Source organism: Corvus kubaryi, unplaced genomic scaffold (assembly GCF_017639235.1).
Source record: "Corvus kubaryi isolate FWS band 111438036 unplaced genomic scaffold, C.kubaryi_AGA036_p1.0 65452, whole genome shotgun sequence".
NCBI classification, from domain to species: domain Eukaryota; kingdom Metazoa; phylum Chordata; class Aves; order Passeriformes; family Corvidae; genus Corvus; species Corvus kubaryi.
Window position 1 is genome coordinate 9,904 of NW_024582010.1, and position 26,397 is coordinate 36,300.

Sequence of the window (26,397 nt, forward strand, 5' to 3'; positions counted from 1 at the left end):
GCCCTATCCACAGAAATGTGCTGCCTCCCAGTGCTGTCTAGATATACCAGGCATCCGTGGAGCTGTATTTTTAGCCCTGATATTCTCTTTGGCTGGAACTGGGCCATGAAGATTCACAGTAAGCTAAGGACTGTAAATATCCCTCAGACTATGGGAGGAAAACTGGCATAATATCAAAGCAGAACAAGCACTTTTTAAAATTTCAGTTTTGTTAACTACTGTCATACTTGAAAGATTTCCCTGAAAAATAAGAAAGAACCAACCAGCTGCAGCGTGTTGTAAACAAGCAGAAATTAGAAAGGAGAATTTCTGCAGACTTTGTCATGTTATGGCAACAAAATCATATTTTAAGAACCACAAATCATGGAGGTTTCAGGGCTTTTTCAGGCTTAATGACTTACGCTGGTCATTAAGTCATCAACAAAAAATCTTTTCATTTCCCAGTAATACTGTAAATATTTGTTTTCTCCCAACCCGTTTTGTTGTAGGGCAAGATCACATATCCCCATGTATTTCAGATGCATAGGCCTTTCTCAAAATTACACTACCACTAAAATGTTGAGGCTCCATAGGTGGATCAAAGTTCTTTTCAAAATGCAGAATCTCTTTTTGACATGTTTTTGAAGTGTCTTTTGACCTGTGTTGATCCGTAGCAAACATGCTTATTCTAAGGTGACATAAAATTCTGTAATGCTGAGGTCTTCTGGAAGGGTGAAAAGAAAGACTTTAAAATGAAAGAGATCAAGCAGGACATATGTGACCATCATCTTGTGTGTGTCATGGCAGCATTAGTCCTCAAGATCATGAGAACTAGTTGTCTCCAGCAAGCACATAACAAGTGCTTCACCTGAAAAAGGTGAGAAAAAATGCAGAGTTCTCCTACTTGATCCTCAGTGATTTCCAAGTGAAGTGCCAGGGAGAATCAGAGTGGTGCACTGTCTTTGGTGGGACATTGTATGGGTTCTGTGAGCATACTTTTGCAATATTACAGGGTTGCAAGGTACCGCAGTTGTTTTGCTTGTAAGATGATGACTCCATGTCCCTCAATCTGCTGTTTTCTAAGTGGAAGAATTTTTCCCAGTGAATCAGTGGTCTAAATTAGTTTTTCTGAGACACTGGACCAGTGTGATTTGCATTCACTTTGCACAGGAAAGAGCTTGGATAGATTTTGAATTCATTTTGCCTTTCTCTTCACTCCAGACACTATTCCTTCCACTCAGCAGTCATTCCCCTGGGTACCATTCGTTTCTGATTAGCCCAGAAGAACTTCCCCAAACCATGGCTTGCAGGCTTGCATGCATATTTCCCATGAAATCTTCCTGCATTACTTGCAGCCAAAACATTAAAATGTACCAATAAGGGAAGGTAAAATTGATATTGCCTTCAGTGTATTACTTTCTCAGTCTTGTTGCCAGATGATAACAAGCCACTAACAATAGTTTCTTAAGAAGAACTTGGTTAATAACATGAAAAACTCAAGCATCTGAAGAAGTTCCAGGGATATCCGATGAAAATCACAAGCATTTTGCTAACTCTGAGCTATGGGGTTGATACGGTTCTTAATCTGGGCAGCATGTGAAAATGCTGCCAGTGCTGAGAACAATTTTTGCTACAACATATTATTAGTATTTAATGTCTGTGCATTTTATCACTGCAACCATAGGAGGGTAATTAAATTGGTACTGTAATGTAGAAATTTATGATGACCTTTCTTTCTGGATGTTAAGTCAGTAGGCAAGGAGGACAATATTAAACCATATGGTGCTTTTGGGCCACCCAGTGTTAACAGCAGTCTCCTCTCCTCTCCTCTCCCTCTCCCTCTCCCTCTCCCTCTCCCTTCCCTCCCTTCCTCTCTCCTCTCATTCCCCTTTTTTTTCCAGAGTGAGGTGGCAATGCTTCTCAAGCCCATATCAGAGAAGATTCAGGAAATCCAGAACTTCAGAGAAAGGAACAGAGGAAGTAAAATGTTCAACCACCTCTCAGCCGTCAGTGAGAGCATCCCTGCCCTTGGGTGGATAGCAGTGGTAAGTGACACATGGAATGGTTGGGAGGGCTGTAAATAGGTTTCTGGATGGTGCAGGCCAGGATAGTTCCAAATCTTGCAGTACTACACCCAATAAGGTAATAAACCTAGTATGTCAGGGGAGGTGTCTGACTAATGTTTTACTTCCTTTCTCCTTCTGTTGTTTCCTGCTACCATGGGGTGATGGTCCTAGTCTCCTAAACCAGGCCCTTATGTCAAGGAGATGAATGATGCTGCTACCTTTTATACTAACAGGGTATTAAAGGACTACAAGAACAGGTATGTTGCCAAGCTCCAGTATCCACTGGCCAGAGAACAGAGCATTAACCATGCCAGTAGGGTTCACAGTGCTATCAAGGAAAGTGTTTTGTAAACTAAAAATAAAACGTTCTTGCAGTAGTATAGTTTCCCCTCCTCACCTCTGACCTGCAGCATGCTGCAGTGAGAATGGCAGCAGCATTAGCAGTGCTGGTTTTCACTCCATGCACATTTTAAGATTATCTTTAATTTTTCTGGCATTCCAGCATCATGAGCTTATATGCAAATACCTATTTACATAGCAACGTGTGGCTAGCTGGCTGCTGTGCATCCTCCTCTCCTTCGTGCTCTCATACTGTTGCTGTTCTTGCTCTTGGCTTCAAAATGTATATTTAGGTGGTAGATATATACAGCTTCAAATTCCATAGCTCTTAATTTGATTTTTCTCTATACCACTGCACTGTTCTTAAAGAGCACAAGGAATTCACAATAAAAGTTCCCTGAATGATATCTGTGAACTGATGGAGAAAGAGAAAAACATACAGCTCCTTCCTATGCCCTCTTTGAAAAGTCATGTATAAATTCTGTTGATTTGGTGCTTTTGAAGGCCAGATTTTGGCTCTTGGTTTTTATATCCCAGTGAAGAACAGCATTTGTTATTGAATTTTTCCTCTTTAGTGAGGAAAGCTTTAAATACTAAAACCTTTGGCATGTATTTATATTTCTTGTACGTGTATAAATACATATTATATGCTATATATAGTATGTTATTTTATATATATTATATATTATTCCTAAAAGCCTTAGTTTACCTGCTGAAGGTAGTAACTGATGCTGGGGTAACTGATGATTTTTACAACACAGCATCAGTATTTATACTGGAGAAAGAAATGTCTCATGTAATGGTTAAGCAGAGTACATTATTTAGGCATTTAATTCTTCCTTTAATGAGGAATTCTTTTCTTATTTTTCACTGAATCAGACCACAATGTCTTCCAAAGTACGGAAGGCTCTCCCTTGACTTCAGTAGGCATTGGATTAAACCTGTTGACCCAGGTCTTCCGCATTATTAAGGATCAAATTCCAAAGGAAATAAACAGAAGGTAGACACAGCAATCCTTGTAAGCATCCAGTCCATAGCCATCACTATTCACTAATAATTTATTTTAACTGAGGACTTCATCTTACAAGCAGCTTCTCTCTACATATTTCCTGGTTTCATTTATAGTCCCATTGGAGGACTAACAATAACAATTCTAAAGCCAACTTGTGACTTGTACTTTAAAAATTCTTGATATATAAATATTTTAGTCTGATGACTGTAACATGATCCAGTATTGCCCTGACCACATTTGAACATGGCAGCCAGAATATCTTACAGAACCCACGGATATTTAATTTTCTAAAGTTCAGCACCCTGAAACTGAGTCTGGGTACCTGCTGCACAGCTCAATATGCCTTTAGTGCTTCTTCAGATGACTTTGCGCCTGAGCAGAATGGTGACACACACTTCTAGCAGGAAGCACGCTCTGCTAGAGGCATCCTTTGCCCTTGTTTGTCCTCTGGAAGGATCTAGAAGCTTTCTAGTGTAGTAGGCTTCAGTCTTTGCAGCACAGGACTGGTTGGATGCCTGCTAACTGATTTGTCCATGGCTTTAAGGCAGACATTGGGCTTTACCTGCTTTAAGCAAGAGCAGCAGTGCTTTCTAAGTACATTCACACATAAACATTGTCTCTGTTTTTACAGTGACACACGCCATGTTGATTGGGTGAAGTCATATCTGAACATCTGGTCTGAGCTTCAAGCTTATATCAAAGAGCATCACACCACAGGTCTCACCTGGAGTAAAACTGTAAGTACTCTTTCTTTCTTCAGGAAGAACCATAAAATGACAGTAACCAGATTGTCTTTTAATGCGGGTCATTAGCTTAGAAAAAAAAAATACCTAGGCCAGGAACAGGTCATGGTCCATGGATTTCCCAACCAAGCCAATAAAAGTTTGAAATATAGGTGGAGATGTTCAGGCCACTGTGGTACAGGTTTGGAGGAAGAGGGAAGAATTATTTGGGATGATTATAGCCATAACCCTCGGCTGCAGATGGTGAGGAGAGGCAGACACAATTCTCCATGCCTGTAGAAGGTAGGAACAAGACAAAATGCAAAAAATTGAAGGACATGTCAGACTAAAGGAAAACTGAGAGAACATGGCATGGAAAGGAGAAGAATGGTGGGAAGAATCTGAAAAAAGAGAGAGATTTAATAACAGGAAAGAGAAAAACAAGGGATTCATAACAATTTATTACTTCGTAGATGTCTAGCTTTATAAAGCTGTTATATTAGACATACAGGAATAACTTGTGAAATACAGAGAGAGAGCAAATATAGCTGCATGCCTAATTATTTATGCTCCTTTTATAAGCCGCTTCTGTGTGTTACATCTGAGATGCATAGAAAGATGATAGCAATGAATATTTTTCTCTAAGAGAGGTATAAACACGAACAATTAATTTTCTGTTGGGTATAAATGTAAGAGTTTATGTCCACTGTCTACACTGACGCAGTGTTCTGTATTATTTTAATAATGTGCTCATGTTTATTATTGGATTAGGAGAACTGCGGAAATATACTAAAAATGTAATCAGCCTGCTCTTTACTGGTATCATCTCCTAAACCTACCATATACTTGCACATGCAGTCTTTCACGCCAAATTTATAATTTCTTCTGTGTACGCAAATATCATTATTTTTAATTGAATGACTATTCAGAGGACTAAGACAGGCCACCATTTAGTTCTCAAAACAAACAATTTTAAGAACTTGGGAACACAGGGAAGTGGCGGAGAACTTTCAGATTAATGGCCTTCCAATCCAAACCATTTTGTGATTCTTTGAAATGTAGTTTAACTTGGAATAAGAGCTGGAACACCTTTCCTGTGAAGACAGGCTAAGAGCATTGGGATTTTTTCAGCCTGGAGAAGAGCAGGCTTGATAGAGACCTTTTTGCAACCTACCAGTATATACAGTGGGCTTGTGAGAAAGACTGCGAAAGACATGACTAAGGCTTGTAGTGACAGGAGAGGGGGAAATAGTTTTAAATTGAAAGACTGAATATAAGGAAGAAATTCTTTACTATGAGGGTGATGAGACACTGGCACAGGTTGCCCAGAGAAGCTGTAGATGCCCCATCCCTGGAGGTGTTGAAGGCCAGGTTGCATGGGACTCTCATCAATGTGGTCTATGAAAGTTGTCCCTGCCCATGGCAGAGGGTTGGAACTGGATGATCTTTAAGGTCCCTTCCAATACAAACCTTTCTGTGATTCCATGGAATGTGGAAAAGTTGGTTTGTCTCTCCCTCTATGGAAGTTATAACCATGTAAGAGAATGTATGTTACTTGTGTTCAGCAACAGACTGCAGCTTTCTCTTCATGCCCTTCATGAGACATTGTACCAGGCCTTTCAGTCCTCAAGTATTCAAGTGCAAGCTCAAACACGGGAGAGAGCCATGATCTGCACGTAGTTCTTAGTCTGAAGCAGTGCAAAAATGTTTGAACATGATCAATTAGAAGACTGTGATTATTTGCTACTTTGTAGGTTTCTATAGTAAAAATTTTAAACATTAAATATGATTCCTTTATGTAGTACAAAATTTCACACTTGCCACATCCTATTCTGTTATGATCAGTGAATGTGAGATGAGCTAATGATTTCAAAATTATTATTACATAACAAAAAGGAATTGTAGTACTGCATTAGCTGAATTAGCCTGAGAATCTGGGACAAAATTTGTTCTGTTAATACAGAAAAAGAAAAATCTTCACTTTTAATAGAACTCCACAAGTATGGAAATGGTGTTATAAGGTAAAGGTTTGTTACAGCCATTTGATCAAACAGGAGGAGCTGTCAGTGCTGGTGAGTACTGGTAATCTTACTCAGAAGTGTAGCTGTTGCAGATTATGTTTGACTGGTCCTAAAACCAGTAACTCAGCCATCATGTCTTTATATTTCTCTGTCTTCAGCTGGCCAAGAAATTGCTAAAATCTAGGTGTGACTTGTTTATTCATATTAAGCGTAGTTTCCTGCCAACAGTGCTCATTCCATAATGAGTGATGAGCCCATCATTGCATCTGAAGTACTGATTTCATTTCACTTTGGATATCGCTCATATCTGGAAGTTGTCTTGGAAGTATGGCTCATTTAAATTATCCTTTATGTGATATCAGTCTGAGAGATTATATTGTAAACTTATTTTTATGGATGCATATATTTTTTTAAGTTTTACTAAATGTGAATGTAAGAAAATTAGAATCCAGTAAGTTAGCAGGTTGTTTAAATAGCTTAAATGTTATTTAAATATTTCTATGAAGCTTGGTAACAAATACATTCCAGAAAGCAATGAGTTGCTCAAGTGATATTTTCATTTTTGTTATACGTTTTAAAGTGAGAATGAAACTCACAGATTCACGTTGTGTGAAGTTAAGCATAAAGGTCTGCAGAATCAGGGTCTAGACAGAAATAGGATATCTATAAAAGCTGTAGATGTATTGCAGACACAGTTGTTAATCCTTGCACACAGCAGCTTCCACTTAGATGCATAAAAGGAAAAAAGGAAAAAGCAGTAGTTTGGCAAGGCGTTAACAAAGTGGAACATTTATGAAAGGTAGACATTGGTGTAGGAATGGTATTTTATTATAGAGGGAGAGAGAAAGAGAGAAATGTCTTGGGGCGTGTAAGTACAGATTTAAAAGTGTATTATACCGATAATTTACCCTTCATATCTGCACAAATCAACAAAGCAATGCATGAAGTTTCTATAAAAAGCTCTTAAGTAGCACATTTGGATATTTCTAACGAGAGTGAAGAGTCAGGAAGAGTATTAACTAATGCTTCTCTCCCAACTGTATGCTCATAGCTTGAACTCCAACAAAACCCCAGGAGCATCAGCCTAGATCAGAGGGTTTCCTATGCTTGGGTTTCCAAAAAGAAGGGGACAGGTTTTTTTGTTGGCACTTGGCCCCTAAGGTACGGGTGCTGTATACTGTGGTGTGCACATTTATGGCCATGCAATATCCCAAAGTTGTGCCATTTCCAGCCCCCTGTACCCTTCCATCAAGCTGCACAGGGCAGCTGCAGCCAGCCTTGGAACAGATCACTAGTGCATACAGCAAAGTGTTCCTGACTCTGGCAGCAAGCATACAGGCAGACACTTCAGATCAAAGAGAAAGAAATGTCGTAATAAATTAGAAGACAGACACAGAAACAGGTGAAAAAGGTTGACATAATGTCCAAGCAGTCATTTCTGACAATAACAGTTATCTTTATCTGCTTTTTAAAAAGTTTGTGATGAAAACAGATGTTTATGGATTTTTGGATCTAACACAGTTCTCTCTTACTCACTTTGGTTCTGCCAAGATGTGTGACAATATTTTACTTCATAAGGGCACCCTATTGAAATGTGCGGGACTGTGTGAGGAAAAAGCCAAGGAAATAATGAAGAATATTGTGTATTTAAGAATACACTTAGAAGGAAATAGTGTAGTTAAGGACCTTTAGATTTTGCACATCTGAACCCGTTTTGCTACTCATGTGGAGTGGTGGTACAAAATTAGACTGGACTATGTAAATGGGCATTTCAAGGCATGATGAATATGGTTAGGATATTTGTTGTACTGTGCTCAGAGAAGAAATGTACATATTTAAAATATGTATGTTTGTGAGCAGGATTGTCCCAGAGAGTAAGAAGTTCCATGTATTTTCACCATGATCTGATATAGTCATTTTCATTGATTGACTGCGCATATGTCAGAGAAAATATGCTTTTCAGTGCAAGTCAGATGGACCTGCAGTATTTCCTTAAAAGTGTAATTTTGTAGTTCATTATCTTAAATGCAAAGTATCATTCTGCCTCCTACACCCTGCGGTGAGTGGCCGTTCACTGTACTCAAAGCATCTCAATTTAGCCATCTTGACAATGGGAACAATGGCAATTATCAGCCTAATGGAGTTTTTTTTTAATTTGCTACCAGAGATGACACTCAGATGTCAGTGATTCTTAGGAAAAAGCTGTTGTTACAATGAAATATTTTAATGCCCAGGGTAGCATTTAACCTATGCAGTAATTGTCATTTTTGCTTGCTCAGTTTTCTGTCTTTAACAAGCAATCCATGGCTGTAATAGTGACCTGTCTTTTTTCAGTTCTTTCTGATAAAGAGCAAGTGTCTTCTTTTCCTTTTTTTTTTTCTTAAAGAAGGGATTCTATTGAAGCATGCCTCTTCCTACCCTCCACTTTTTTGGTGATGCAAATAAATGAACAGCTGTAATACAAGCTTACAAGAATGCCTAATAAAAAGTTTGTTTGCTACAAGGCCTGCATGAGTAATCGGGGGAAGTGAAACTTCTGCTCCTGTTTCTGCAGGTTAACCTTGCAGCAAGAAAACAACCAGTAATAATGAAAGTGCTGTAGTTTTCCATATATCAAATAAGTGTTAAGACACAAATCTTGCTCAAGAATAATTGTCTTGAATGTTTCAGTTGTAGGTGGATCCGTACTTAACTTTTTGTTCTTTGCGTACAATTGTAATTTAGGACAGATTTTACCAGCAGGTTGATTTACAAACAGGAAATATTTACAAACTAGTACTGAATTTCACTACAGTATTTAGTTTCTAATACAGAACTTCACTCAAGTGATGAGTGAAATCCTCCCTTCCCCCCCTTTACAAATCAGAGCAACTTAGGATGAAGTCTGTACATCTTTAAAAGCAGTTGAGGTTTATTTAAATCCTGTTTCCATTGAAGCCAGTATCTTCAAGTCTCTTTTTTTTCCCTGAAATAGCATTTTAGAAAACATTCATTACTCCTTCGATAGTACTCTAAAAACATTCTTTAAAAGCTGAAATTCTCCACAATCTCCACATCGAGAAGTACCATTGTAATTCCTACATTAGCCTAATTGGGTGCAATTACACTAGTCTCAGTGCAAACTTTGGGCATTTTATTATAGTCTAAAATAAACTCCAGACATTTTGGCCCTGCCTCTCTCCTGTTCTATCAAAGCACTTTCCTGTAATATATCGTCTCTGTACATACTGATGTGAACAAGCTGCAAAGACCAACTTCTGCAGGCAAAAGCCTCCTATTATCTGTCCAGTATCTCTTCTATGCTGTGTTTAGTTTGACCTACTTATCAAGCAGCCATTGTCTGAGCCACTTCACTAAAGCTAAAGGTCAAAACTGTAGTGCCAAATTCCAGCCACAGCCACAACTGCAATCCCAGAGGCCTTATTCAGATAGACGCAAGGGCAGCATAGATACACCAATTTAAATGCCTGTATCTTGGATAAGATGTAGCCATTTCCACAGTGCTCAGTTTTTCTCTGATAGCCTTTTCTCTCTTTTTCTGTATACCTTCCATTCCTTTCTCTACCCTTGCCCTTCCCTATTCCCTTATACTTTTTTGTTGGAAAAAATTGCATCCTTTAGTTGCAAGTGTTTCTCTCTCAGAGAATAGACAATGTTCTGGTTTTTGGTACAGGATCGATTAAAAAACTGGCCGTCCTGGCAGCTCTACAATAGTTGCCTCCATGGTGGAGACTGCCTCAATTACATCCCTGTCCCTTTGAAAGAAAGTATTTTTACTCTCTTATTCCAACAGTGGCTGAAAATATTTGTCTTTACTATATATTGATAGTGTTCTCTTAATTTTGACCAAGCACCATTCAGACACATTAAGGGAAAACCTGGGCGAGGCATGCAGCCTAGTTCCAGTGGAAAAGGGAAAGGAAAAAGAAAATTGAAAGTAAGAGAGAGAAAAGGAAAGGTACATCTATTAAAATGTTACTATTTTCCTAAAGAGATTGGTCTTCTTTTTAACTGATTTTTTATATAAATAAAAGATGGTCCAGTCTGCCTGGTAGAGCACATTACTTGTTGGCAATTACATTATCATACAGTTCTCAAATGACTTAGAAGACCATGGCTGTGTAAAACATTTCTGGTTGGGTAACTCTGAAGATGTAAGCATCATTTTTAAATCCTGAACAGGTGATGGACAGCAAAAGTGTATTACAGGGGGCTGCAAAGCTTGAAAACTACAGATAAATAATTCTGCTGAGACTCAGTAACAAGAAAAGAACCTGGCCTGGTTTTTGTTGTTTTGTGTTTTAACTAACAAAGATTACAGGCCCTGTAAGTCAGCTGTTTCATCCAGTAAATTGCAGCTCTCAGGGCAGCATAACCCCTTGAAGACAGGTGGCTTAAACAGGGTAGGTAATAGAACTGTTGTGCTAAGCTACTTTTACACAAAAACACCTTAACAAGAGCTCTGTGCCCCTGAGTCACAGTCCACCTGTTCCCAGAGGTTGATATGTGATATTCTGAGCTTCACAATTCTTGTCTTTGGGTCTTTGGCTGTGCATATGTATGGAAAGAACAATGCAGAATGCTGTAATCATTTTAGGTGTGAAACTAAGATTACTGTAAAGGGGGAGAAAGCAGGGATATCCTTCCCTTTTTTTTTTTTTGGAGAAGAAAGTATTATTCCCTATTAGGATTCCTGTTTGTCTGCTGCCATGAAAAGAAGGCTTTTCAATAAATTAAGGGAGGGATTTCATGACCTATCTCTAAGCCACCTGTTGCTTCAGCTGCAAATAGATACTTACCTCTTAATAGGAATGACTAACGAAATAGGTACTATATATCATACACATGCATGTATCATTTATTTATATGCGTTATATAGATGTTCATAATCTTCTGGTTCTGAGTAAAATCAACCATTGCAGCTACAAGAAATGCATTGTTCAGATGCTCCACAGCAGGTTCCCAGCACAAGAACTTTGTTCCTCTCAGTTTCCATGCTGCACTGTATCAGCTGAAAGCTGGATAAACACAGAGGAACGTCACGGGTGTTTGTACAGGGTCTGGCACATAAGCCCCTCATATCCCCAGAGATAGGAGCCTCTGACTAGGGCTCCTTGCTGCTGCAGTACTACAAATATAGTAACAGTGACATGGAAGGCTAACCTAGGGAGCTGTTCAGCAAGAATAGCTCAGGAAATAGTAACATCTGCGATAAGGCATAAAAAGAAATTCTTACTGTCTCTCAGTAGCTGGGTTCAGACACATCAAACTGTACATGGCCACCAAAAATTAGTGACAGTATGGCATCCAGAGCACTTGTGTTATATATGAACAGCATTTTATTTCTCTAATAAGATTGGCTTTGCCCTGTGCTCTGGGGAAAGGAAGCCTTTAGGAGAAATGTGCTTAACAAGGCCCAGCTTCTCAAAAGCAAAGAGCGTCACTCAGCTCTACTATAATTTCCAGGGAATTACATGAGATTTGAGATCAAGGAGTTTCAACAAGGCAGCTATCTCAACATTTCTTTCTTCCAGTGAGCCAGTTAGGTGACAAAAAGAAGTGTACCTCACTCTTCTGCAAGTTGTACAAGATGAAGGTAGAAATACAATATGTTTTGAGGCTGTACCACAGTGCTGCAAACCCTTGCACAGTGACAACGCATTTATCAGACCGAGCGCTGTCAGCAACATCAGGCACTGTCACTAGAGGAAGCTTCTCTGCTACCGTCAGTGGGAGACCCTTGGGCCTCTCTGCACATGGCTTGGGGCTATCCAGCAAGGAGCAAACCCTGACCCATTCCTGTCACCCCATTTAGAGCAATGGTTGGAGGCTGAAGACAATTTATTTTTCCTTAAGAGGAAATTTCAGGAATGTTTTATCCCCTACAGAGCTCTTAGTACATGGTCAAGGGGCCTGCATCTCCTATTCCTGATAGGACCTTACTCCGAGAACTACATTTTCCTCCATTTCAAAAAGCTCCAGGGGCAAGGTTTAAAGCACGTCAAGTTCACTATGATGCAAGCTAACAGGTTAGAAGTTATGGCTTACTTTTGTATTACATTTTCACAAAGTAAGGACGACTCTATCTGTTCCCCTGATAATTCTTACTAGGGGCATATTTGTAAATGGTGGAAAAATGACCACACCAACATGTTAATGGGGGCAGTCAGCTATCAGTATAACTTGACGTGGTGTCTGTAGACACCACAGCACTGAGAACAGCAGCTGTTGCCGAGGCAAACAGCTGAAATTAAAGAGGAAGAAAGGCAGCTTGCAAACAACTGCCTTTACTGGTCCAAATGGCTCCTAATACTCTTTGTGTAAAGACACACTGTTGTTAACATCTGCGTGAAGTTAATCTGAAGAGTTGTTTGCAAATAGCAAAGCTGCTGAGCACCTGCTGCTTTAGGATAGATGAACTTTTGTGGGCATGTAACATGCTATTTTATTCCCAGCAGCTCTCACAAACACCACCCTATACAGAACAGAAATGAATGGACTTTGTGAAGGGCACTTTTGTTGAAATTGGATAGGACTATACACAAGTATTACCAAATACCAGAACAGTTTAAGAGCCTGGTTCAGAAATATTCTAGAGCCTGAGGATTCAAGTGGTCTTAGAAGAGTAACTAAGGAAAGCAAAGTAATTGCCAGTGACTGAGGTTGGTAACTTGGGAGGTTTATTTATGAATAGATGGCAAAATGAATTTTTAAAAAAGTTTCTGGAATTACTTCGCTTGGCTGATTTTTAAGCTGCGCTGTACGTCAGTGTGTTTGAGTGCAGCACAGGTCCCATCTTCCTGGCATGCAGGGAATGCAAGAAGTGAAATGTGTTTTCTGCATTTCCGGTTCATTTTTGTGCTTTTTGCCCCCTTTTGAGAGTATCCCTGAGCCACTCTCCCACAAAGAATTTCACCTCACTTGAATGTTTGTTTGATTTCAGTTAGGTACATCAAAATGGCAAAGAAAACAACACTGTAGCCAGAGTAAGACTGTAGCCCTCTTCCCAGCAGGTCTGTGTGCCCTCTCATTAGTGAGACTTGTCTCTCTTTTCCATGCCATTTTATTTCAGTGGGGGATGGTCCTACTGGAGGAGTCCATGCTGTAAGATGGGAGATCTACAGTGGAGCAATTAAGCCCTGTACTTTAGTGACCTTTATCCCTGTGATTTGTCCTTCAGTTTTGCCTGGCCTAATTTATTATTAAAATTGTTTGCAGTTTCCAGAATGGCCCTAGATGTTGAAAATAGCATGCTACAATATCAGTTAGCTTGTGTAGGTGTAACTCAGGTCTTAAATGAGAGAAGATTTGCCATGCAGGAGAAAAGTTGACAACCAGGGTTCAGTCTGTATTTTATTTCTGTGACTGCACAAAATTAAGAGGAAAAGTGGGAAGGGTGACAGAACCTCAGATATCTTCACCTTGTGACAGCTTCTATGTTCTTAGAACTAAGTCAAAATCTTTTGTGCTCAGTGGAGATAACCACTGATTTTGGTGGAGGGACCAGGCTTGTAAAGAAAAGAAGAGGCATTGCATGAGTGCAATGAATACATTTTTTTCTTACTTTTGAAACCCACTTAAAGGACTAGAATGTCTTTGCTCCTCAGGTCAAGAATTGAGATTTTTGAGTAGACTTGTTTTATTCATCACTCCTGCTCTAGAAGGAAAAAAGCTCCTAGTTTCCCAGATCCTGTCCTGCATCTTCTCTTTCTTGAAAAGTAAGTATGACAACAACCTCCAGTCATACAAAACCATGTCCAAACTTAAGTGGTGTATTTAAAATCCTTCCTTTTATCTGTACTTTGACAAGATAATTGTTTCAGAGTTCTGGGAGAGAGATTATCCACTTCCACAGATAAACCCCTCTGAGTTTTACTTCTGTCTCATTACGTGGGTATTCCCATACTTTAGTTGCCATTTGGGAAACTGCCTTTGATGCACTATTCAGCAGCATTATTCGAGCCAGGATTGTTCTGCATGATCTGTTATGGCCTCGAGTTTGATACTTGAGGTGAAGAGACTGCCAGAGTGACCCACCACTCTGTGTTGTATGCAGAATGCACAGATAACTTCCAGAACTTTTTTCTCTAATGCATCTTTGCAGCCTTTGCACAATTTAGATGGTGTCAATTCTAAATGGATGTGTGAGTCTTACACAAGTTTCTGGAAAATCACAGCACTGTACTGATAGGCAGGTGGAAGCAGTAGCTCTTTTTGAGAAATCAGATGTCAGTCTGGAATTTGGCAAGTGGATTTTCATCTCAGACTAAAAGTTATTAGCCACTACCACTGCTGCTATTAATTGCCTTTCATAAAGCATACATAATTCATAACTGCATGTTCACACTGTGAATGGTGAGTGCCATTTCTGGGTATCTGAGTATTTTAAAAAGCCCTGCAAATGCAATGTTCATAATTCTGGATAACCAGGGCATAGTGGATTCAGTTGCTATGGTTGCAGGCAACAGAAAGGAAAGATCTGAATTGCACCTCAGGCAGCAATAACTGATTGTGCCACTAAATCCACTTACTTTTTTTTTTAATTACAATAATTCACAGTTCTGCTGACACTGCTGCAGGTAACTTCACTGGCATTAACAGAGGCAGGGAACAGGCACTATAAATTGAGGGCCCAGTGTAGAAGTTGTCCCCAGCCTAAAACACTAACCTGTGATGAGGAAGTATGTAAGCAGAAGCTCTGAGTTAAATGTATCCATGCAACAATGGAATGTCTCTAAAAGCAGTCTACGTCAGTTCCAGTATATCTTGACAATAAATGCTAATCAGTTCCAAAAGGAGAATCTTCTCATTTGTTTACATTTGATCAAAAATACTTTATAGCTTTAATAGCTAAGAAGAGAGCTTATTCCCTTAAAAGAGCTTGGATTTTTATTTTGTTTTTAAAGTATATCTGAAGAGTAAGTAAAAAAGGAGCATGTGGACCTCAGCTCTTTTCCTGTTACCAGTTTGGGATTACAGGCCAGAACAAGTTTTACTTTTAAAAAAATAGCTATAGTTTTCACTCCCATGAGATGCATGAACCAGATCAATACTTTGCTGTTTCAGTTTAGTGGAAAGCAGAAGGAGTAGTACCATAAATGGTTAAAAATACCCTCAGAGGCCAGCTAAGCAGTATCTGTTTCCAGTATGGACTACCAGGGGCGCACTAACAGCCTGTATCTCTTAACAATGGGAGACAGTTAGAGGAGCTGTGACTCTGTAAGTTGCTGTAATTTTCCCATTGTACCTGCCCACCTGTTAATATTTGCTGCTGCAATGCACAGTATCTCTGTAGCTAGCTGAACTCATCAGAACCAATCTAATTTTCTCAATAGTTCTTTTAAAAGTCCCTTCTGTGCTGCAGAGAGGTAGGATCAGAGTGACACTCAGTGGCAGGACAGTAAAAGTGATTCTCAGATTCTGTCTAGCATCGATTTTTAGGATGTTAGGGCATTATTATAAAATTTTAATCAGATCGTTATTAGTATTTTCTGTCTGTTTGATAATATTCTATGCTAGCATCATAATTCAGACCAAAACATGTACTTTTGATTGTGCAAACTGGAAGATTGTGTTACTTACTTTGCCAAGGCCCCCTTCACTCATAACTTGTGTGCTGTGATCTCCTGCAACTGAAAAAAAAAGGAAAAAAGAATGTGAGAAATTGAACTAAAAACTCAAAAATTTAATTTCAGAGTCGAGAGACTTGAATCACCATAGTTTTACATTCTGTGGTATTTGAATCTTTACAGATAACTTTAACAGTTCAAAGAATAGCATTTTACATCTTGCATACAATGTATCATGTTCCCTATGTATAACTGACAGTTCATTACCCTCTCAGTTATTTCTGTTGTATCAAAACATTTTCTTTATGTTTCTGAATGCACACTGAGGTATGGTTAACTGAATTTGGTATCTATTAACAAAAGGAGACATTTTCCTTTTTATGAAAGAATAAATTACAGAATTGTTACTGTTAAAGACTTTTAACATCAGTCCTCACAAGTTTTTGAGACAAATATTTTAGGTGGAGTAGTTCTGCAGTAGGGGTAGCAGTGTGGGCTGTCTTTCCAGCTGTGCTTGCTCAGGTGCAGGGAAGGATTCATAGGATTGCATTCGATTATGGAGCCAGAAATTCTCCTTAGCCTGTGGCTTTCTAGAGTCACCCGAACTAACAGCATCCAAGGATATTAATAAACAAGAACTATTGTGATACAATGTTCCTTGAAACACTATATGTAAAATATTTTCCCTCTGTCTCAAACAGGGTCCTGTTGCATCCCCCTTGTCCATGCGATCTGTTCTAACCAGCGGCTCCTGCCTTTCCCCGCCGCCTCCGCCACCGCCGCCCCCGGGACCGCCCCCCATCTTCGATACGGAAACCGCAAAGGACGAAGGAACTGCATCTCGCTCAGCCCTCTTTGCACAGCTTAACCAGGGAGAGGCAATTACCAAAGGTCAGGAGAAAAGAAACCGAATTGTGATCCATGACTTGGAACTACATCAAGAGCTGTTACATGTATTAATGTAACTTTCACAGCATTTTAAAGTTACATTCTAGCAGCTCAGATCCTTCTGAGGCTTGCAGTGGTCCCTTGGAGATGGGTGTATACCAAAATCTCCTTTAGAAGCCACAGCACCCAAAGAAGTTCAGCATACCTGACATCCACACCATTTATTTAGAGGTATCCTTTTAATTTTAAAGCAGCCAAGCTGGATATCTTCAGCCCCCAGTAGCTGGTGACCTCTTAAGTTGCAATTGCAATAAAGTTTTATTCCTCTTTCTGACTCACATTGAGTGTACAAACCTGTGTCAAAATGTGTTACATGTCAGTGAAAAGGTATGGCTCATAGATCAGTGTGGAGTCAATAATAAAGCTTTTTTGTATTAATATTGGACAGTTGTAATTTAAGTATGTCTGTGAATTTAAATACATATGATTGATATATTTACATTTAATGCTGTAGGGATATGTCAAATATTGTCTGAAATTAGAAAAAGAAACTCTATTTTATGGATGGAAAAACATTATACAACAAGCTCTCAGAGCTTGCTACAGACAGAGAGGGACCTAGAAGACATTGTGGTATTTTCTGTTGAAGGTACTAAGATAGCCCATCCACAGTAGAAGAGGTTTTATATGAGCTGCTACAAGTATGTCAGAAGTTACACTTTAGGTCATTACCCAGGAAAACCTTGAGGAAATAAAAAAATGTAATTTCCGAGAATAAGATAACACAATTACAAAACAAACCTTTCATGCTTCAATATGAGTACTTTTAGGATTGGAAAATAGAGTCTTTTTCACAAGCATCCTTTTTTATTAAGGGCTTCGGCATGTCTCTGATGACCAGAAGACTCACAAGAACCCCAGCCTACGTGCCCAAGGTCCATCTGTTCGTTCTCCAACAAAAAGCCATACTCCAAGTCCTACCTCTCCCAAGAATTTCCCACAGCAGAACCATGCCCCTGTCTTCGAGCTAGAGGGAAAGAAGTGGAGAGTGGTGAGTTCCAGTCACACCTCTGAAGTGCACCTTGCGCATTGCAAACCAGGTGGAGCAGTGAAACATCTTGCAAAAGGAGGTCTGTCATTAACATGCAACAAAACAAAGTTGCAACTAAAATGGGCGGAGTCCTCCATTTCTCTGCATTGCTGCAGTTCAACTTTTACTATTCTGCAGGATCTTAAGCTAATTCATTTGTCTCTGAGAATCACTTGCTAATTCATCTCACTAGAGAACATCAGAACCAGCATATAAAGTCCTTGCAAAATCAGACAATGCCCCAGAAACAAGTCCAGTAGAGAAGACCAATTAAAATCCTTTTTTGCAGACCCGTGAATGAGAGAGAACAGTCATCACAGACCACTTTCTCCAGTTACCCTAACCAGTGGAATTACACATTTATTTTTCATTGCCCATTCCATGCAAGCATGTCTTCCATGCTTGAAAGTAGAGGAGTGTTTTCCTTTTGCCCAGTCTACAGATGGAAAAAGGAGATTTGTTTAAAGTTTGGGTGTTAATTTATATAGGCATATACCAAAGAATCTATGAATGAAAATTCTTGTGACTGTGTTAGTTAAGAGAGAGCAGAAAGAATATGCAGTTTAGTCATGCAGAAGGTTATATACACAGTCAGTGTTTATTACAGCGGAGTCTAGTTTGCATAAGGTGCAGTCACCATTTGCCTGTGTTATGTTGCCTTACGGTTCTACTACTTGGAACTTTCCTTGTGGAGCCGTAGCCTTTCCTGGACATCCATGGAGTGTAATTTTTCTTTCACACCTAATGGAAAGAAATTTCTTTGCCTATTACATCTTTATTGTATATGGTAATGCCTGTTCACAATATGCTGTATCAAACATTATATAACATTTGGGGAAGGAAAACCTGCTGCATTCTTCAGGCTGAATCAGATGGGAGCCAAACAACAGTTTTGTGAATGCCTTTTTAAATTGTTGTGAGTGTAACATTTTCGCTGCAAAATTAATGGATTTTATCATGGTCTGTGCTAACTTCTTCAGTTCTGCAGCTCTGAAAGATACAGTGTCATCTAAGGGTCAGTTAGGTGAGATATATGATCAAGCAGATTAGGATTTTAAGCCACAGGAAGGATATTGTCTGTTGTAACTGAAGATGCAATGACTCGAGGATAAATTGTACTAAACTCTGTCTGACTGTTAGCTAGTTAAAGACAACCAATTAAATAAACTTTCTTTTGAAATAGGAATATCAAGAGGATAAGAATGACCTGGTCATTAACAACACTGAACTCAAGCAAGTGGCCTACATTTTTAAGTGTAACAAATCTACACTTCAGATAAAAGGAAAAATCAACTCAATTACTATTGGTGAGTGGGTAGCTCAGCTGGGCTTTAAGTGACAATCTTGAAAAAACTGACTTATGTGATTAATAATGCATCTGAATCATTCCATTCACTTTAATGATTGATCACGTGAGTAAAGTCACTCAGCTATGCAGTGCAGGACTGGGAATTTTTGTAGTTAATGTAGCAGGTGTGCATGTATTTGCTTTTGTCTTGCCTTTCTTATTTATGATTGCTTTTATTTTAGACAACTGTAAAAAGTTTGGCCTTGTGTTTGACAATGTTGTGGGAATCGTGGAAGTGATCAACTCCAGGGATATTCAGATTCAGGTAAATACCTAATTGAGAGACAAAGACAGACAGAGAACAAGGGGCAGGGGGGGGAAGCCCAACATGTAGCTACAAGAGATTTTAAAAACTCACGAAGCACAACAAAAGTAAGAAATACCCAAATGGATCTTTATATGCACTAAAATTCTGCTGATGTTTTTAGAAAATGCCTGTGAAAACTATATACTATCACTGAACAAACCTCCCATAGCCCAGTGCCTTCTGGTTCTGGTGAAGCTGAGAGATCTGTACACTGGCAGAACTGTTACTTCTGTCCCTGATCTGCTTGCTTTCATGCTAAACAGCTCCCAGCACTTGAAAGTTCAGTGGTGCTTACAGAACAAACTCTAGCAGTTAGCTAATTGATTTCCAAGTGCACAAGATTTTTTTCTTATCTTATCATCTCAATGGAAATGTTCAAATAAGACTGTCAAAAGGACAACTAAATGCTATGACGTAAAAGTAGGTGCTGGGATTTCAAAAAATCTCCCTGGCCAGTGATGTGACACTTTATATAAGTAAGTAATGTACTTATTTGCCTTCAAAAAGCTTCATCAGAGATCATCTTCCTTGTGATTCTCATGAAAAAAAATACATGTATTTTAAATGTATACATTGCCCTCTCTATTGGGGACACTTGTCCTGCTCAAAATATACAGTCTGCCTGATATTTTCAGCACTTCAGGCATCCCATTCCAAAGAAGTCTAACTACAGGCTCTAATACTGGGTTGTGTCTGATACACACAATGTAATCTCAAGAATGGACTTCAGGGTGTATTATTTTAAGTGAAAAAGAAATGATAATTATTATATTAAAGTGCCACTCTTCAAAGTGAGGTCTTTTGCTTAAAAGGCTGTGCCTGCTGTATGACATTAAATATAGGTAGTCCTGCTCCATGCTTCAGAAATAATGGTCACAGCCACCACAGGGAATAGGAGCAAAAAGGGGGTTTTATATTTTGAACCTTGTGCAAGTGACTGACATTGCTACCAACTGTGCATCATCTTCTGAACTGTAACAATCAGTTTTATTTGTGATCACTATGTATTTTTACAGCAGAGGCAGTTAGTTAAGGATCCCAGGCATTTATTTGAGCAGTTTTAAAATAATTATATTATTTTTAATCATTACCTCTTAAACTATTCATGAAAACTGAAAAATTTGTATGTAATGAATATCAAAACCACGGCTTGCTAATACTCAAATGAAGTGGAAATACCTTTTAGAAGAATCAAAATTCTTAGAATCAAAATTAATCGTGTTCTATGAATATTGCATAAGGCTTCTATGCATGTCATGGAGCAGAGTGGGGATCCACTTAAGAGGGCAGGGTCTGGTTATACGCAGTATGCTGCTCGAATCAGGCCGCTCCCACAGAGCTGGTGTAGCCAAGTGCTAAGCACCTCCGTTTTCTGAGTAACGTGAAGACCCGAGTTCATAATTTCCAAATACATGATATGTTAATGCAACAGATTTCAGTAAATTAATACTAGAGATTTTGCTATAGTTACTTCAGTGCCATATTGCTTGGCTCTCCTTTATCTCAGTATCTTTTTTTCTTGCCAGATGTTGGCAAAATTTTTTAAACACCCCTTCCTTCTGTTCTCCATTGCATATGAACCCATTTAAGAAAAGGAACTTTAAGATGCATTAATCCGCTGTGTAGATGAGACTTCAGGATAAGGGTGGGATGCAAAAGGACAGACCAGTTTGTTTACTGTCACATTTAAGGAACTGAAGTTGGAAGATATTCTTTAATTAAGTGATGGCAGAACTCTCATTAACAAGTACATCTCTGTCACATGCTGTCACTGTTCTATGGCTCAGGATAGTCTCTGCTGTTTCAATGCATTTTCCCGAGTATATTGCTGTCCTTGCTAGAGAGGGCAGGAGGAGGAATTTTTACTGACAACCAGTGAGTCAGACTGTTAGCCATCAAGAAATCTTTCAATCTTTAAAATTGTAAACAAGAGAAGATTTCCCTTTCTCGCCTCAAGTAAATCCTGTGCTTGCTTTTAAAGAGACATAAGAAATAGTTTTAGAGATTTAATTAAATTGATCTTAGTACTTATTTAGAACTGTAGCTTGCCTGAAGGGGATAAAAACCCTTTCCTGTTGCATGCTGGAAGAGCTTTGAAATCTTCAGAGCATATTACAAATCCCTTGCTGGGTACTACTGTATGCTGGGGTCTTTCCTTTGCTCTTACTGGGTTGAAGTTGACATGTTTGATTTCTTAGCCAGTTCTCACTGATGAACAAGGTGAACACTGCCTAAATATCAGCACAAAAGTGTCACTGAAATTAGAGAGAATCAGAGAAGTACTTTCATCAAACTGTATATTAAAAGCTTGCTGTATATTACAGGTTTGCTGTTGTGTATAGGTCTTTGTTACCACCACCAAGAATTTTCAGTGTCCAACAAATCAAATCAAGGCATCATGGTATCATACAGGCAGGTGACAAATAGATCAGATACTGGTGGTCAAAATTAGACCTGGAAGGCAATGAGGATTTTTTTAACGGTATCTCTGCTTTTTAAGATTTGATGTTAAGTAGGTTTTATTTTGCAGGTGATGGGGAAAGTGCCAACAATTTCTATTAACAAAACAGAAGGCTGCCACGTCTACCTCAGTGAGGAGTCATTGGATTGTGAGATCGTGAGTGCCAAGTCATCTGAGATGAACATTCTCATCCCCCAAGATGGTGATTATGTGAGTGAGATATTTTTTAAGTTTTCCTCTCTGTTCCATACTAATCTTGGCAGCTAATAGCACTTGAGCTGCTAGGAAAGAAACTAACGTAACACACATTGTGTCACCAAAAAATTATCCAAAATAATTGAATTTCCATGTGCTTGTATCTCAGGAGAGAGAATTCCTTATTTTCTGGGGCACAAAGTAATTTCAAAAATCAGAAATTATGTTCTCTCTTTCCATTCTGATGGATAATAGCTTCATCTCCTGTCCATTTGATCTTTTTTTGATATCTAAAGATAATCTTCCAGAGAAATTCACTTCACAGAAGTGCACTTAAGTCTGAAGCTGATGAGACTGAAACTAAGATAAATATAATACTACTAAAGGTGAAATAATACAGTATAATATACTTGGTTTTTTTCTAAAGCTATTGATACATGGGTAGGTGCTGTAGTACCTTCTAGTATTTTCAAGCTGTGTCCTTAAAAGCCACTTAAACAGGTGTATTTTCCCAGTTCCTTTCCTGTTCTAGAAAAAATTTCATACTATGCCCAGTGGCATTTCTAGTAAAGTCATGCTCTGTCACTTCAGACACAACCAAGGGATCACTTCACACAAGCAGGCAAAACATGTTCCCTGGTGTCCTCAACAGAGCAGAAATGAAATTGCAGTGCATGGCCATAGCCAGAACTTAAATTTCTTGTGGCTCTTTTGGGCTGGAATTTGTTACAGGGGTTTAGGCTTTCTAAAATAAAATGTGTAATGAGAATTCTTGTGCTCCACATTTCCAAAAGTGACCGCTGGATGCCCAGCTTTAGATAACTAAAAAGGGAATGATTTTCAGCGGGTGCATATTCACCTATTTCTTTTTGAAAAAGAGTCCTTTTGGTCAGTCTCACCTCAGAATCACCATAACATCAGAAATTACTGGCTATCAAAATACCTCTATGAGGTCTGAATGAAAAACCCTTCTTTTCACATAGTTTTTGTTACTGGGTACAGAGAAACACTCAACAATATCTCCCATCATTTCACTGAATTTGTAGAATAGAAGGACACTTACTTGATGTTCTGCTTTGTTTTGTGTACCCCACAAAGGATACTGAGTATTTTGAAGTGTATCACACTTAAAATGATTGGGGTTTTTTTATTTTATTTTATTCTTTCATATTATAATATTGCTTTTGTCCTTAAAATTGGACTCCTGGCTTAATCTCGGCATCTAAATCCTTTCTACTGTCTTCCAACCCAGACACCAATGGAATCTGAAGTAATTTCTGACATGAGGCTTATTTACTTAGTTGATGCAGATAATGGTGTTGAGAGGGATTATTGCAAAGTAGTACCATACCAAGGCTATTTGAAACTGGGTAGCAATCAGGCTTTTTCCTGTGTGGCATTGTAAAATAGCTTGCTAGGGTAATGAAGAAGGCTTCTCTCTAATCCTGGCATGTCTGAGCTATCAATGCTTTCGCAGTCATGTAGCACTAATAGTACTCCACCAGTTTTCATGAGATATCCCCTGTTTGTTTAACCATCATTGTTGCTTTTGTTTCCTACCAGAAAGAATTTCCGGTTCCTGAACAGTTCAAGACAGCATGGGATGGATCTAAGTTGGTCACTGAACCTGCAGAGATTGTGGGTTGACTTCCTCACGCCATGGAGCACTTGCTGACCGCGGCCAGACTGTGGCCAGCACACACAAAGCAGTAATGTAAAGAACTAGAAGTAGCAGGAGTTCATGCTGCTGTCATAGGCCTTCAGGCATTAGCTCTGCATGCTAGGAACAGTAACACGTCTGGCACCCTTTGGTTAGGCATCCCGGTACTGGTCACATCTCCACATAGTTTGCCTTCACATACAATTTTAATTCTGAATGGGAATGTAATAGGTTAAACCCCCCACCCACCTGTCACATCATTGGTTTGAAATACTGTATACATTAAGCCAACATACTGCATGATACTCTTTTTTTATCATCTTGCTTCAGTGCATTCCTTTTTGTGTTTCTGCTAATCAAAAACAGCATTGAGATGTTAAGGTGTTTATTTTTGCCTATTAAGCAATTCCTGTATGATGCAGTAAAAATGTATCCGTAGAAAGTATGCAGTTTCTTGCAGTTCTGTGGCAATCATAATGTATTTTGTTTTAAACAAGCAAAAAAGGACAACTCTCAGCACTGCAATACATTTTGCTAACTGAAAATCTAAAAAAAATCTGGCAATTTAATCAAAAATGTTTCTAATATGCATATTTAGAAGATCCCACAGTTTTCTGGGAAGTAAGATTTTATTATGATTCACAGACTTGCTGTTGCTCTCTGATTTCTTGCAAATCAGTAGTTCTAAGCTAGAGCCTCATCAATGCTAAAACCTTGCTGGAAATGACTTGAAGGTTTTTTACTCCTTGGATTTTTTTTTTTTCCTTTTTGTCTTTTTTGGTGACACAACCTCTCCCTTTAAAACTTCACATTGTATCTTGCATCTTATACAGAAAACCAAGGACATATACATCTGGTACCAGCTAGTTTTCCTTACTAATACAGTTCCATTAAAATATTTGTACTGTAGCTTATCATGCTCATTAGAAGTATCATCCTGGGAGGTTTTCCCCACATTTGTAGGATTTACTCAGTTTCAAATACGTCCACGAAGCAAAGCCATAGATTTATGCCATACTAATTCTGAGCCCAAATAAAGGGGTAATTTCCCGTTTAGCCATGTGACTCTACTTTACAGTCCCTACTTTACATGCTTTTTTAACAAAGGTGGAGTATTATATACATTTGTATTATTTCAGCACATAGTGCAAATAAAATTCTAAAAATTTTAAAAGCTTGTGTTTTTGATCACTTGTAATAATTTGTATCAGTGACATCACAGTGAGATGCTTGCAGAGCTAGTTACAAGCTAAATTTTGTGCCTAACTTACCTTGAAAGTGTATTAACTCTTAAGGGTTTTTAAGTATATCTTTGATTGTAAACCCTATACAATATAACCAGTAGTGCTCATTCCATACGGTTTTGCTATCCAATGTTTAACCTATGTGTATCATGTGTTTGCTTTAATATATATCATTTTTTCAACAGTAAACTTCTTATGAAATAAAAAAGAAAACATACTTGTTTAAAAACAAAGTTGTGCTTGCTCCATTGCTTGTCCTATAGGGCTTTCTCTTCCTTAAACCCTGTTTCAAAAGCTGGAGTGAGAAAAAGTAGCTCCTTGTCCCATTTCACTGAAGTATTATCACTTCTGCTGCCATAATCCACCTGACAGTGAGTAGAGGATATTCTGCATGCCAGCAGATAAAACCTGAAGTGTCATGCACATAACTTTGGTGACAGCCAGCAAATTGAGCTTTTCATGATTCTCACTTCTAGATACACCTGTATCTTCCAGGGATTATGTCTAGGGAGGTGATCATGACCTGGTGCAAGTTGGTAAGGTTTGCCTTCTATTTTTAGCTTTTCCTGTTGTTTCTCTGTATGGCTTCAAATCACAGGTGGTCCACTCTGTATGTCACTTGGATGTGCCTCATCTCTGAAAAACGGGCTCCGCATACTTGTCAGGATAAAAGGATCATTGAAGGGTTGTTTAATCCTTAAATCATAATCATAATGTGTTCTACAAAATAATCTCATTCTGGAGCATTCTGGCCTGAGATACCGACTCTTTCTTTCATACAGCATCAAAGAGGGGACAAGGCATGCAGCAGCAGGATGCCACTTACTGCTTTGGAGGTAAGATACAAACCAAGTATCAAATCTTGATGATAAACAGGAAGCAGCGAGACAGCTCTGAATCAGTACACAGGCAAATTCTTACAGTTCTTCTGAGGGATTTAACTCCCCCATCAAATACAAAGGCTGATCTGATTCTTCTTTTAAACATTGGATGGCAAACTCTTTTGTGGCTAGACCTTCACCCTAGCATTCATAGTCCTGCAACAAGCAAGACCCAAGTACATTGCTTTGACTGGTTTCTTAGCAGAAAAAGGTCTTGTGCAGTAACAGCTCATGCCTGGCAGTCTGAGCACACCTCAGACCTTTGTCAGAGGGCAGAAGTTTAAAGGCAAAGGAAGAAAGCCTTGTATGGACAGACCCAAGGCAATTGCTTCAACTGAAGAAAAGGATGCCAAGTCAATGCATTGCTGGACACCAGAAAAGCAGGAGAGAGACTTCCAAAATAGGTTTTATCCAGTACTCTTAGTCAGCCACATAACAACAACTACAAAAAATCTATAACTACCTTTTGTCAGTTCAGTTTTGTCATCATAAAAAATACTTGTTATACATTTCTGGTAGGTTGGACTGTTCTTTCCCTGCAACCTGTCATTAAATGCAAAATTACAAAGGAGTGCTAAATAAACAAAGTTCTTCTTCTGCTTTACATGAATTTGT

At 38.8% G+C, this 26,397-nt stretch overlaps 1 protein-coding gene across 1 annotated transcript; it reads left to right on the forward strand.

Annotated features, from left to right (window-relative positions):
* Window positions 1-1,706: 1,706 nt before the first annotated feature.
* On the forward strand, window positions 1,707-25,134 carry LOC121673470 (adenylyl cyclase-associated protein 2-like; the record flags this gene model as incomplete). The annotated part of the gene is made up of 9 exons (XM_042046779.1): window positions 1,707-2,024; window positions 2,217-2,302; window positions 4,028-4,133; window positions 16,410-16,599; window positions 17,472-17,647; window positions 18,870-18,993; window positions 19,217-19,299; window positions 21,872-22,012; window positions 23,561-25,134. Coding segments are annotated over 9 exons (1,308 nt in total), but the record flags the coding sequence as incomplete, so codon positions are not given.
* Window positions 25,135-26,397: the final 1,263 nt, after the last annotated feature.